The 14,752-nt window shown below is 40.6% G+C and overlaps 1 protein-coding gene and 2 pseudogenes across 2 annotated transcripts in view; 1 reads left to right on the top strand and 2 right to left on the bottom strand.

Moving 5' to 3' along the window:
* The window catches only part of LOC129405543 (uncharacterized), a 468,293-nt pseudogene that overhangs the window by 391,783 nt on the left and 61,758 nt on the right, over positions 1-14,752 (top strand).
* The window catches only part of PIK3C2A (phosphatidylinositol-4-phosphate 3-kinase catalytic subunit type 2 alpha), a 113,186-nt gene that overhangs the window by 62,060 nt on the left and 36,374 nt on the right, over positions 1-14,752 (bottom strand). For both annotated transcript variants that reach the window (XM_055141271.1, XM_055141272.1), the window contains exons 3-5: positions 10,689-10,792; positions 3,431-3,588; positions 256-376 (exon numbers count right to left, since the gene is read on the bottom strand). In XM_055141271.1, the coding sequence (XP_054997246.1) occupies positions 256-376; positions 3,431-3,588; positions 10,689-10,792 (383 nt within the window). The remainder of the gene's footprint in view (positions 1-255; positions 377-3,430; positions 3,589-10,688; positions 10,793-14,752) is intronic.
* Positions 7,287-8,600, bottom strand: LOC129405590 (60S ribosomal protein L7a-like; annotated as a pseudogene).

Genomic DNA, 14,752 nt, shown 5'->3' on the forward strand with positions numbered 1-14,752 from the left:
CAATTGCTCACCATTCTTTTCCTCCAGACTACAGGCTTAAAACCAATACCATGCCCCAATTATATCAAAATCCTTCTACCATCTAACACAATGTTTAACAGGCAGAAAATACAGCAAGTTTGTTGATTTGATAATTAATTCAATAGGTACTACAATGCAATTTTGCACTATAACTTGAAATTTTTTCTGCATAACCAGTAAAGACAGTAAAGATTAAATTTTCAGTGATGATGCTCAATAGTTAAATGAACTTACTTCTGCAGTGCTTCCTCTTGACCACAAACTTTCAGAACATAGTCACCAACATCTACTTGATTTAAGTCATCGTGGACCCAGCAAAGGGCTTGCATTATAATGATTTCTACAGTAGAACTCACTGTAAAAGAGTCATCATTTCAACTTTGTTCATTTAACTGTGTATGCATATTCAAATTTTATAACTTAAGCACTGAAAAAACATAATGCAAGTAACAAATGCAGGTAACAATTTAAAATTTTCTAGTAGGGAGGCTGGGAGTGATCTAACAGTGTTAGCTAAGGCACCTGCCTTGCACAAGGCCAACCTGGGTTCAATCCTCAGCACCCTATTTGGTCCACTTACATATGGTCACCTGAGCACCACCAGAAGTGATCAGAGTGTAGAACCAGGAGTAAGCCCTGAGCACCTGTGGTCAAAAAAAAAATCCTAGTAGAGGTTGGAGAAACAGTACAAGAGGTAAGATGCTTGTCTTGCATGTGGCCAACCCTGGTCTCATCTCTAGTACCAACATACGGTCCCCTGATAAATGCCAAAAGTGACCATACAGCCAGTAGTAGCCCCTGAGCACTGCTGGATATGGCCCTCCCCCTCCAGATTTCTTTTCCTAGTGACCTTTGTGGGGGGGGTGGGGGGGGCAGAAGGCCTCACCCAGCAATGCTCAAGGGTTACTCCTGGCTTTGCACTCAGGAATTACTCCTGGTGCTCAGGGGACCATGATCCTGGGAATAGAACCCAGGTTAGCCCAGTGCAGGGCAAACACCCTACCTACCTGCTGTACTATTGCTCCGGGCCTCCTTATCACCATTTTGAAAAATATTTAAAATGGGGGGGGTGAAGCTAATTTTAATATCTTATTTAAACTAATATGTCCAAAACATTATTTCAACATATGATTACTGAGATATTTTACATTCTTTTTTCAAAAAGTCTTTTTTAAAGTCTTTTTTAAAGAATAATATTGGAGCTGAACAGATGGAGCATGTTCTCTGTAAGAGGAAGGCCTAGGCCTGATACCCAGTATCTCTGGGTCCACAGAGAGAGTCAAGAGTCATCCCTTGCATTGAGTTGGAAGTCCCTGAGCACTTCTGGTGACCCCCTGAACAAAAAAATAAAATTCAGTACAAATTTTATACTGAAAGCATATCTCAATCTATATATCAAATTTCAAGTGCTCATATGGCTAGTAATAAATAGGATTGGGACTAAGAAAGTCAATTCCATTTTACAGACTTTGCCAAAAATAATGACATGCTTTCCCAAAAATTATAAAATATGTGATAACTACCAAGTAATAACATAACAAATCACAAGAAAAAAAAGACTCATCATTGCATTTATCTTGTCTTTATTTTGGGGTCACACTCAGTGTTTTGGGGCTGGAGCGATAGCACAGCGGGTAGGGCGTTTGCCTTGCACGCGGCTGACCCAGGTTCTAATCCCAGCATCCCATATGGTCCCCTGAGCACCGCCAGGGGTAATTCCTGAGTGAAGAGCCAAGAGTAACCCCTGTGCATTGCCAGGTATGACCCAAAAACCAAAAAAAAAAAAAAAAAAAAAAACCACACTCAGTGGTTTTCAGTGCTACACTGAGGGATCATTCCTTTGGGGCTCAGGGGACCATATGGGGGACCAGGGACTGAACTCCACTCACCAGCGTGCAAGGCAACTACCCTGCCCTGCCCACTGAATTACCCCTCTGGTCCCTGATATGTACATATATGAAAGTTTTATTATTAATTCTTACTGCATATTTTAAACAATTCTCCAAACATAATAGTGGAGGAAGCCTGGCTCTCTGGTGGTAGACACAGTACAGCCAACACCAAAAGTACAAAACAAGAATACTGGCACTACTGTGAAATACAGTAGCTCAAAATAAATAAAGAAACCCCCCAAGCCAAAAACTTAGGTTTAAAAATAACAAATGTTCCTTTAGAAACTAAAAGAATGATCTCCAAAGTTAGTTAACATTTTTATTTCACGTTTACCATTTTTTATTTTAAAACCTTGAAAAGTGCAAATGCACAAAGAAACCATCCTAGTTTTGTACATATTCTTAGCTACGCTAAAGGAAAAGGTAGGATATCCTGGGATAAAGGCCGGAACACAGACTTCTCTTTTTGGGGGTGGGCAGGGCGAGGTGGTCCACTGGAGGTGCTCAGGCATCATTTAGCAGGGCTCAGGGGACCAACGGGGTGCTGGGAATCAATCTCGGTTAGCCATGTACAAGGTAAGTAACTGTGTACACATTACACTATTTCTCTAGCTCCAGTATAGGTTCTAAGTTTACTACTGAAATGCCATTAAAATAATACACATTATATTAAACAATAAACTCTGAAAGAAAATACAAGTAATTTTTTTAAATTACCCATAGACTTGCAGGGCACAGCTCTTAAAAGAATACCTCAAGTTTAGAAAGAAGAACAGGAAATAAACAAGAATAATCTCTCTCCTTAGCAGAGCTTAGGAAAATAGGTAATTTTTTATTTCATTGATAGTTCTTTATAAACATTCTCCTTGAAATAAGATTAGGGTGGGGAGAGAACTGAACTATAATTAGCTTTTCTAGCTAATGATTTGAGGGATTTGGCTAGGAGTCACTAAATTAACCAAAATTACTCAGCATCTTCCAGAGAAATATGTAGTTACAAAAGCAAATTGTTTTCCCCCAGACCTAGTCAGAAAACACTTATATGACACAGCCAATTTTTGGATAAGGATAACTAAGGAATGTTAAGCATCTTACCAAACGCTGAAAAAAAATGTTTTAAATATGGGGCTAGAATGATAGTACAGAGGGTAGGGTGTTTGCCTTGCACGTAGCCAACCCAGGTTTGATCCCTGGCATCCCGTGCGGTCCCCCAGGGCCCGCCAGGAGTGATCCTTGAGGACAGAGCTAGGAGTAAGCCCAGAGCACAGCCAGGTGTGATTCAAAAATAACAACAAAACAAAAACTAAACAAATCCTGGCTCTGCTCTCAGGAATCACAAGAAAGAAAAGAAAGAAAAGAAAGGGAAGGAAGGGAAGGAAGGAAGGGAGGGAGGGAGGGAGGGAGGGAGACCTAATGATAACAGGTGGTTTATTAAAAGAATACAAAAGTTTTACAAAAATTTTTAACATTTTCTCCCTGATCAGTGCTTGTAAGATGTTTTAGAAATACAAACCTACCATCACATGTGAAAGTAACTGGCTGCTGAAACCCTTCGATTTCAATGGAGACCTTCACGCTAGCATTCTCTCCGCATATATTTCTTTGCACTGTGACAGGGCTTAACAAGTAGCCTGGGTTTGTGTGGCGGTTGGTATATGGAAAGTTGGTTTTCAATCTGTTCACAGGAAAGAAGAAACTGAATTTTTTTAAACTGCATTTGAAAGCCCAAAACTAGGCTTTGCATACTTATAGTTATTCAATTCTACTCCTTTGTCCAATTCTAAAGCAGCTCATGAGAGCTGAAATGAATGAACCTTGTCAAGATGCCAAATACCAGAATTTGCCTTTTAAATAAAAGGAATCCAAGGAAAGAGATTAAGTACTGCCAGAATATCTTGGGTAACATTTCAACACATTTAGCTACATGGAATTAAATGTGATTCTCAGCTTCAGATTCTTTTGCTACACAAACTCTGTTACAAAACTCATATTTAATTATTGATAATACAGGCAATATAATCCTAAAACTTGTCTTTAAAACATCTTTTTCTAAGGTCCTTTTTCTTATAACTATTCCTACACAATGAGACCTTTCACACTAATGGAGCTATGAGAACTTTATTCTCTCAAACTGATTTATAAATTTAGGGAATGTTAAGAATTGTGTGAGAAGGTATTCAGAGCATTTATAAGAGCAACACAGTTTAAATTTAAAAACTTGATAAGGTACAGCCAGTCTCCAAATAGCACATGTTATCAGAAGACAAAAGAGGATTTGAGGCCAATTTTAAACTTATAGGCGTCCTTAAACTGACATTTTCTACAGAGTGAAAACAAGTATCCAATCCTCCTATTTTCTTTCAAAGGACTCTGAATGGATTAACTGCTAAAGTATTGTACAGTTGTTCCTATCGATTAAAACACAGTCACAGGAGTAACAGGCAATAGTCTGAGTTGACAGGAAGAATGCAGAGGCAACAGGTGTAATTCTCTGCACACCATCTCTAGTCCCTGACTACCTTCGCCTGAATCTTGGTTTCACTACTTAGTAGCTGTGTAATCCTAGGCTAGATACTAAAATCTCTTGCTTCAGTTTCCTCTTCCTTTACCTGTAATTTATAGAGAATATAGGTAATATTTGACTTTTTTAGTAGCCAATATACTACTGCTATTAATGTTCTACTACATAGTAACTAATAATACTCTTCTGCTCATAGGGTTATTGTGAGAATTATATAAATTGAGTTTTTAAATTAAATTTTTATAAAGTTGTCCACAATAATTGATTACATTTAATATGCAAACAACGCGACCACCCTTACACCTTCCCACCACACCTCAGATTATTTCCATTCTGAACCCCAAACCTTGCCCCAAAGCAGAACTGAAGTAATTTCTTTTATATTGCTTGCTATCAATAATCTGCTAAAAATGATCCAAAAAAGTTTTCTTAGTGAGTGAATACTGTAGCATCTCACCTAGGAGGCATTAAACCCTTCTATAAGAGATTAGTAACATGTTGTTAAAGGCTGAGCCTTATGTGCAGTGTTATATATAAATCTGTTTATATGTATATACACATATATAAAATATATGTGTATATATATGAGTATGAGACATATGTGATCTCATACTCATATGTGAGTATGACATAGACGCCTCCTGGGTGAGGCTGGTCAGAGCATGTGGAGAGCAGCCTGGAGGAGTCCTGGAGATTTTCGGCTGCCAGGGCTCTGTCGGGGCAGGCAGGGGAACTCAACCAACCCCGACCCCTCCAGGCTGCCCCAGTGAAACAGCCTGGAGCCGGGTTTGGAGGCATCTCTATGGTGCATCGTTCTGCGCTCTCTTCTGAGAGATTTCTTGTCAAGTCCTGTAAATTGAGTTTTTAAAGCACTTGGACCACTACCTAGTACAACCATTTTCTCAAACAAATGAAATAATGAGTGAATCTAGTTTTCCACACTGTTATCTTACATGCCACAAAGGATCCAATATTAAAAATACATATAATCAAGAAAAAAGTAACATAAGTAAAAAACTTCAATTGATCAAAGAGCTTTCACTGTTTATTTAAGGTAGCCCTACAGTTCAGGAAATTTAATATCTATACGCATATACCTAAATTCTTTATGTTTATTTTTTCTGTTGTACACATAATCAGTCCAGTCGTAGTCCATATGGCAGAAACAGTAACAACAAGTCTCACAATGGAGACCTTACTGGTGCCCGCTCGAGCAAATTGATGAACAACAGGATGACAGTGCTATAGTGCTGCACATAATCAAGTTTAAGGTATGTATAAATAGAGAATTATGAAAATAAATACAGGAAAAGAAATAAAAATGAAGATTTTTTTTTTTTTTCTTTTTGGGTCACACCCAGCAATGCTCAGGGGTTACTCCTGGCTTTGCACTCAGGAATTACTCCTGGCAGTGCTTGGGGGACCATATGGGATGCCGGGGATCGAACCCGGGTCGGCCGCGTGCAAGGCAAACGCCCTACCCGCTGTGCTATCGCTCCGGCCCCAAAAATGAAGATTTTAAAACAGTACTCTTCAGAATAAAATTAGATGTGGGATGAAGTTCTCGAAAACATACAGGAAGTCCTTAAGGTCAGAACACCATTTGACTCTACCAGCTATAAATATTAGATCTGAATCATATATTAAAAAAAGAGACTAGAAGGCACTGTGAAACATAGTTTCACATCTTCTCCTTAATTAACAGTCCTCGAAGAACTTTTCTCTGGACTTGTAACTAGTAGATATATAATAAGCTTTGTCAACTACAGTAAGTGTGAAAGATACTGAAATAAAGACAAGAAAACTGCAAACACAAATAAAGCGCCCTGAATCAAAGTATTTTATAAGCTTAGTACTCCCACTCAAATGTTATATATAGTAATTATTACTATAAACAATACCATCCTAAAATTCTCACAATAGTTTCACTGCAAATTCAAAAGATCATAATTTTAAAAGATTTCAGAAAGTAAAGAATTTTGCCTAAGTATAAATATTTGGTTTTTGTTCATTTGGTGGAGGCAGAGGTTAACTCCTGGCCCTGGGTTCAGGAATTACACCTAGCAGCACTCAGGGGACATACTCAGTGCTGGAGGTAAAATAAAGGTCAGTCACACACAAAGTAAATGCTCTACCCAAAATCCAGCCTTAAAAAGAGTCAGTCTGGGCTGGAGCAATAGCGCAACAGGTAGGGCCGCCCTGCACACGGCCGGCCCGGGTTCAATTTTCAGCATTTTATATGGTTTCCCCCAAGCACTGCCAGGAGTAATTACTGAGTGCAGAGCCAGGAGTAACCCCTGAGCATCGCAGGGTGTGATCCAAAAAATAGTCTCTCTCCCCCCTGTCCCCTCCCCTCCACCTTTCCCCCACCTCTTCTCTCCCTCCTTCTCTCTCTCTCTTCTCTCTCTCTCCTCCCCCCTTCCCTCTCTCTCATTTTGATTTTTTGGGTCACATCCCAGCAGTGTTCTGCAGTCATCCCTGCAGTGCTCAAGAGACCATGTGGGAACAAGGATTGATCCTGGGCTCCTAAATACACAGGATATATCAAATCCACTGAGCATTCTCTCCAATCCTAATTCTCTAATCTCTAATTCCTTACTCCCTTCCCATTTAAGGAGCATTTTGTTATCTCCCCATACAGCCTGGTGTGTTGTTCATACAGAAACCACAGCAGTGCCTGATTTTTTTTTTTTTTTTGCTTTTTGGGTCACACCTGGCAATGCACAGGGGTCACCCCTGGCGGTGCTCAGGGGACCATATGGGATGCTGGGATTAGAACCCGGGTCGGCCGCGTGCAAGGCAAACGCCCTACCCGCTGTGCTATTGCTCCAGCCCCAAGCAGCAGTGCCTGATTAGCCCAGTCTGGTGGCAAGTTCTTTAGCTGATGTCTTTTACAGCTTGGCGATGAACATCACCAACTTTGGACCCAGAACGTTGCCTCTCAAGTGTCAGCAAATATTATATCTGTCTTGTAAATGAGTCCTGATCACTTCTACCGGCTTACTCAGAGTTCTTTTGTCTTCCAAGTTAGACTGTGTGACAGCAACAGTGATTCAAGTCTTCCTGCAGACAAAACAACTCAGTCTCGCCTTCCCCTCTATGACACAGTAGGGAACCACCATCTTCCAACACGGGGCAGGTAGAAAAACAACCACGTCAATAAGGTCCATGTCATATGCAACCAGCACCAGAGGAGTCCTCTTGTTCTTCACCGGAGAGGTGACTGTGCTGACCCTGTTTTGCAGGACAGGTGCCCTCTTAGGGGGGACGTCCCTTTCGCCAGGCGGCTTTCTTGGTGCAACAGTCTCTGTTTATCCTTTCGCTTGGGTCTGCACTTGTGCACTGGCCTGAGTAGCCACACAGCGATCTGGTAGTCCAGCACCTGCGTGAACTGGCTGATAGGGATCCGGAGGGATGGGGGCAGTGTGGGGTGGGACTAGGAGTCACTTGTACAAAATGCAGAGTCAACTGCTTTTAAAGGGCGTGCAATCTCAATCTCCAAATTCACAGAGAAACAAAAGATGTTCCTAGGATATGACTCTGAAAACACCTGTACTTCTCGCTGCTCTAGTCATTGTTATAATTGTACTTTATTAGTAAAAGCAGAAATAACTTTTGGTTTCAATCCATTTGGGGTTTCATGTAACATAAACCACTGTGTGAGTGTGACTGTGTGTGTAACTAAAAATAGTGACTTTAGAGCACAAGAAAGATAGTACAAGAATTCAGGTGCTTGCCTTGCACAAAGCCTATCCAATGTGACTCGCCAGCACAGTAGATGGTCCCTGGAGCACTGCCAGGAGTAACGTCTGACAAGGGTAGGGAATGATCCCTGAGCACAACACCAGGAGTAAGCCCTGAACACCACCAAGTATAACTCAAAATAATAGTAGCCATAATAATAAAAAATTTTAGCTTCGGGGCTGGAGTGATACACAGCAGGTAGGGCATTTGCCTTGCGTGCAGTCGACTCAGGTTTGATTCCCAGCATCCCATATGGTACCCTGAGCACTGCCAGAAGTAATTCCTGAGCGCAAAGGCAGGACTAACCTCTGTGCATCGCCAGTTGTGACCCCCCCCAAAAAAAAGAATGTCTCTGCTGGACTTCAATAGAAAATCTAAAGACCCCAAGAGGTACCACAGACAATTAGGTATAGAATCCCCATGTCTATGAATTTCAGGAAGACATTAAAAAAAAAAATTAGCTTAATGGCAGAGTTTGTATAAACAGTCCTAAGATTCAAAAGTCCTAACATTCAAATTGAGGAAAAGGCAGATCCCAGACGGCTGAGTTTACATGCGACAGTGAAAGAGAAAGCAAACACTTGTTTGGGAGGGAGAAAAAGAGAAAAAAACTAGATGCAACACGTAACAGGTTATTTAGTGCAGAGCATAAGGTACTTGACTTTGCACACCGCTGACCTGAGTTGGATTCCTGGAAGCACATATGGCTCTCAGGTACTATCAGGAGTGACCGTTGAGGACAGAGCCCGGAGCATGCTGAGAACAACTAGGTGTGACCCAAAATCAAACCAAGCAATCCAATTAGATATTAAGCTCTTCAGCACTAAAATGACGGCTATCCTCCAACAATGATCTGCTTTGGGACTGGAGAGGTAGCCCCAGAGACTGAGCGCACGCTCTGCATTCCTGGCACTGCAGATGATGCTCTCAGCGCACTGTTCTGGAGTCCCTCCAGAGTACCGTCAGGGGTGGCCCAAAATTTTACAAAAAGAGAGCAAAAAATCTGTTTTGCTCATGGTAGACCACACTAGAGAAAACGCTAGACTCAGAATAAACCCCTAATCATGACACACTTTCCCTTATTTTATTAACATATTTCAACCCCTGATGACACAATTTGTTGTTTCACTATTTCCTTCTATAAGATTTTTTTCATGTGAAAGGATTTTTTTTTCCCTCTCTGCCAGCAAGAGATAAAATTCTTTGGAACAGTAGTACAGTGGGTAAGGTGTTTGCCTTTCACAGGGCCAACCCAGGTTCAATTCCTGGAATCCCATATGGTCCTCCCAGCACCACCACGAGTAACTTCTGAGTGCAAAGCCAGGAGTAAGCCCCGAGCATTGCGGAGTGTGACCCAAAACCCATCCTACTCTCCAGAAAAAAAAAAGAAAATGAATTCTTACAGCCAAAGAGATAATGCAGCAAGTAAGGCACTTGCCTTTTTGCCTTGCACACGGCTGACTGAGGTTGAACCCCAAAACCATACATGATCCCCTGAGCCATGCTAGGAGGGATCTCTGGGCACAGAGCCAAAAATTAAGGCCTGAATACCCAAACCCAGCCACCCCCAAATAAACATCACAAATCACGATCACGAAATAAACATAAACAACAAAAATAGAAGGGGCCTGAGATAGTATAGCAGGTAGGGCATTTGGCTTGCACACAGCCAACCAGTTCAATCTTCAGTGCCACATATGGTCCCTTGAGCCCCCTCTCCCCACTCCTTGAGTGAAAGAAAGAGTAAGACCTGGGCAGTGCCAGCTATGGCCCAAAACCCAATATAAATGAATAAATGCACCACATATGATCTCCCGAGCACCACCAGGCCTGATTCCCCGAGCACAGGGGCAAGAGTCAATCCTAAGCACACTGGGTATGTTGTCTAGAAACAAAAATAAAACCCAAGAGACCTGTCTGCAGTAGAAGAAAATGAAACAAATATGCATGAAGACAGGTAAGCAAAGGAAATGAAAATTCTGTAGGGAGGATAGATAAATTATAGGGGACATATTCCTCAATACTGATCAGTGAGATCTTCACCATCCTTCCTATTATGTGAGTTTTATGAAACAATATGAATTAACAGGTTCAAAACTGATTTTAAGAACTCACAATAGTCCTAAATGACACAGCATATAATGGAAGGAAAACACACTGGACCAGAGGCAAAGAGGATCTGTCTCTGCTACTGACTAGCTGACAAAATGTTGGTACGTTACTGTTGCTCATCTATAAAAAATATTAAACAGATACATATATCATATTTTTGCCTGTCAGAAGTCTTTAGTCTAACCTCAATTTTTTTTCTTTAAGTACTCAGAAATTTAATGAGTTCAAGTCAAGCAGTTTGAGTTAACGTCCAATTAACTGTCTCAAAATTGTAGTCAGAGGAAATAATTAAAATCTAAAATATTTTAGAATTATTAACACTAAGTAGGTATTCAAATTAACTTCTCAAAAAAAAGTACTTAATTAAAAAAAACCCTTTATAAAGAGAAATTTCTTACTTTGTAATGGACTGACAAAAAGCTGTAACCTCTCCATTCTGTACTTCAATCTCTCTTCGACAAGATCTTCCAGTCAGCAAACTACTGGTCCCATTTGGGTCTTTCTGTAATTATAAAAGTATTATTTTTTAAAAAAAGATACCCAAACTATGTCCAAGCAGCATAGCACAAGTGTGGTTTTTGTTTGTGTTTTTTGTTTTGTTTTGTTTTTTCTCTTGCCTTTGTTGTGGAACTTCAGTAACTGCATATATGTGCATAAAGATGCTCTACCACTAAGTCACATCCATGGACTCACAAACACACTTAAACTCTCTCTATATATACATATACATATATATGCACATACATATATATGCACATATATATACACACACACAAATATAATAAAAATATATATGGGAGTTTCTGCTTGCTGCTCCCCCAGACAAGTGATATTTGTCTTGGGCTGACATCACTGGGTCTACCTCCCTACTTGGAGGGTCTCAGCAGCCTCATACCCAATCTTGCACCATATTAATGACCCACACCACAACTCTTAAAGATCTACTCAACAAATTACACACTACTCACAGTTATGTTTTTGGCTATTCCGTGAGGACGGGCAGAGAAGAAAGAAAGAAACCATCAGCCTAAATTATCAGCATCTTTCAAGGGGATTAATTACCAAGACGCACCCGCAACACAGCAAGAACACTAAAACACCAATGGGAAAACACACAGAAGCCTACCAAGTTCAGAAAGTGAAGAAAGTATCATCAGGACATAAATAACATGAACAGGCTCTGTAAATCCTCAGATAACGTCTTTAGTGGATCCTCACCATGATGAGGATGACCAGTGAGCTCAAAGAAATGATAGCACAGGTAGTTAGCAGAGCACAATAAAATATAAGAATCAAAATGAAATAAGTACAATCAGAAATAAAGAGCATGTTAGATGATATTAAAAATAAGTGGTCTGAATATCAGAAGAACAGCCACTAAGCAAAAGATCAAGGGTATCCAAGATGAGAAGGAGGAAAAACCACTAGGAAATAGCAGAAGGTGGAAAGCAGTCTGAAAAGAAATGAACAGCATACTAGAGATCTATGGGATGAGTTCAAGAAGATCGGTTTAAGTATCATCAGGGTACCTGAGGAATGGGAAGACAAACATGATGAAGAAAAAATATTTTAAAAAACCACAGACAGAAATTTCCTACACTTAAAGGTGACAGGTACTGAGATCCAAGAGGTCTGCAAGGTGCCAGCAAAAATGGAGCCAATGATGAAAACTCCCAAGACACGTTGCACTTAAAAAGTACCGGGACCCTCTGCTCCTAAACACTATGATCCTAGACGTCTCCTAACCCATTTCGGCACCCAGAGCGGCTTCTTACAGAAATGCACCTAGACTGTGAGCTGTGCTACAACCCCGTGCTGCCCGGGGAGGGATTTTCCCTCTCTACCTCGTCTACCTGCGCGAAAGATGGCGGCGGCGGCAACACCAACGTGGCGAGAGCCACCTCCTAAGACTCCCAACCCAGAGGTATGAGTTTGCAGTGATGTGGCTCGTAAGCGATCATGGGATGGGGGGGCGTTACTGGCACGCTCTCTGCCCAGATAAGATCCAGAGCTGCTGCACGCGAAACGAACCCTAAGGACTATGATCCAAGAGGTCTTCTAACCCATTTTGGCACCCAGAGTGGCTTCTTACAGAAATGCATCTAGACTGTGAACTAAGCTAAAATATCAGAAATCCAAAACCGTGCAGCTGCAATAGCTCAGAGAGTCTTCATTCTCAGCAATGGAAAACAAATTATTAAATGATGTCTTTTCAGCAGGTCTGATTGTTGGGGGGAAAATTCCAAACAATAATAGTGAGTTCTCTATTGAAGTACTGAATGTATTCAAAGTATAGAGAGAATAAAGTGAAGATCATTAGCTACTCAGGTGGGGGGGGGTGGGAGGGCGTTATTTGGGGTTCTCGGTGGTGGAACATGTGCAGTGGTGAAGGGATGGGAGTTTAATCATTGTATGACTGGGACTTAAACCTGAAAGCTTTGTATTTTTTTCACGGTGATTCAATAAAAAAAAAAAATCACCAAAAATAAATAAATAAATAGTGCCACAGGTAGAGATAGAATACTGGAAACTGCGAGGTCGAAAAGGAAAGCCCATAAGATGTACAACAGATCTATCAAATGAGGATCTATGAGCCAGAAGAGCATGGAAGGAACGAAATGAACATCTCACCAAGAATACTCTGTCCAACTAGATTACATTCAAATTTGAGGAAACTATACAGAATTTTATGGACAGGCAACAACCTAGGGAATCCAGAGCCTTGAAGCCATTTTTGCAAGAACTTCTAAAAGAGCTCCTTTAAAGGACAGGAGAAACTTCCAACATGTGGCACTGAGTATGGCACTCACTAACGGTGAGATGGTTGTCTTCTGCTAGATTAAGAAAGGTTAAAAACATAGTAGTCAATCATCACAAACTGGCTTAATTGATTTGTTTTCTGATAATTCTATTTGCCCTTCCTTCAAGTTTTATTGAAGGAAGTAATATGAAATAAATTTGTTATAAGCCTGCCAATGGGACAGGACATATGGGAGGGAACCTGGGGGCATTGATGGTGAAACTGGTGTTGGAACACTGTATGCCTGAGACAACTCTGTACTGAATTTGAGAGATTACCAAAAAAATAAAAAAATTAAAATTAAAATTAAAATTAAAAAAAAATATATATATATATATACAGATGTATCTACATGCTAGGCTAGGGAAATGGCTCAAAGTGTTACAGTTCATGCTTTGCATGCAAAAGGCCTGGTTTTGATCCCCAGCATGGCATGGTCCTTGTTCCCCACCACCAGAAGTGCACCCCATGCAATGCCAGGAGTGGCCGAAATAAAAAGCCTCAACTATTATCTAGACACACACCAGCATACTCTCACAACTAAGATACAAATGGAAAAAATCCCCAGGCCCAGAAATGTATTTAATAATAAACACTAAGGTATAGAGGGAAATATGCCAGTAACAAAATCTTAAATTATAGATTTCTCTCTGTGTAAAACCAAAATTTCATAGCCCTTCGGTTTCACTTGCTCAGAAGGAGAAACAGGCTGGGGAATGTAGCTAATAGTAGAATGCATGCTTTCAAAGTATGAGGCCTGGATTCTATCCCTGGCACCATCACTAATAACTGGGGAAAAAAGAAAAAAAAAGATTGGGGAGATAGCTTAAACAGCTGGAGTATATGCTCTGCATGTAGGAGTTCCAGGTTCAAGCCACAGCAACCCATGTTTTCATGAGCAACACTGGCAATGTGTCTCAAATACTGCTGGGTATGGCGCACACACACACAAAATATGTAGAAGAATGATTCGCCATAGACATGCCTCCAGACCCTGAGCTGTCTTATCCGAGGCTACCTGGAGGGTGGTGGTGAGTTCCCCCTCCCCACCCCAACAGGGCCCTGGCAGCCGAAAACCTCCACAACTACTCATGGCCGCTCTCTCCACATGAGCCTCACCCATGAGTCAATCTATTCTCTCACATCTCATACTTTACACCAAGATATGCCAAGAATAGCATACCACAATAACATAAATAGCATACCACATTTGTATATATATATATGTGTGTGTGTGTATATATGTGTGTGTGTGTGTGTTAAAAAGCACACAAGGCTCAACTTTTAACAACATGTTACTAATCTCTTATACAAGGGCTTAATGGCTCCGGGGTGAAAATAACAATCTTCACTCACCTCTAAGAAAACTTTATTGGGTCATTTTTAGTGGATTACTCATAACAATCAATACAAAAGAAATTACTTCGGTTCTGCTTTGATGGCAGGAGTTGGGGTTCGGGATGGAAATATCTGAAATATGGTGGTGGGAAAGTATAATGGTGGTGGGATTGGTGTTTGAATATTAAATGTAATCAATTATTGTGAACAACTTTATAAAAATAAAATTTAAAAAATATGTAGAAACAGATTACACTTTATCTTGGTTATTAATAAAGGGATACATTCTAAAGACATTTTCTCAAAATTTTCAGAAAGTTGGAG

This window comes from Sorex araneus, chromosome 6, assembly GCF_027595985.1.
Source record: "Sorex araneus isolate mSorAra2 chromosome 6, mSorAra2.pri, whole genome shotgun sequence".
Taxonomy (NCBI): Eukaryota; Metazoa; Chordata; class Mammalia; order Eulipotyphla; family Soricidae; genus Sorex; species Sorex araneus.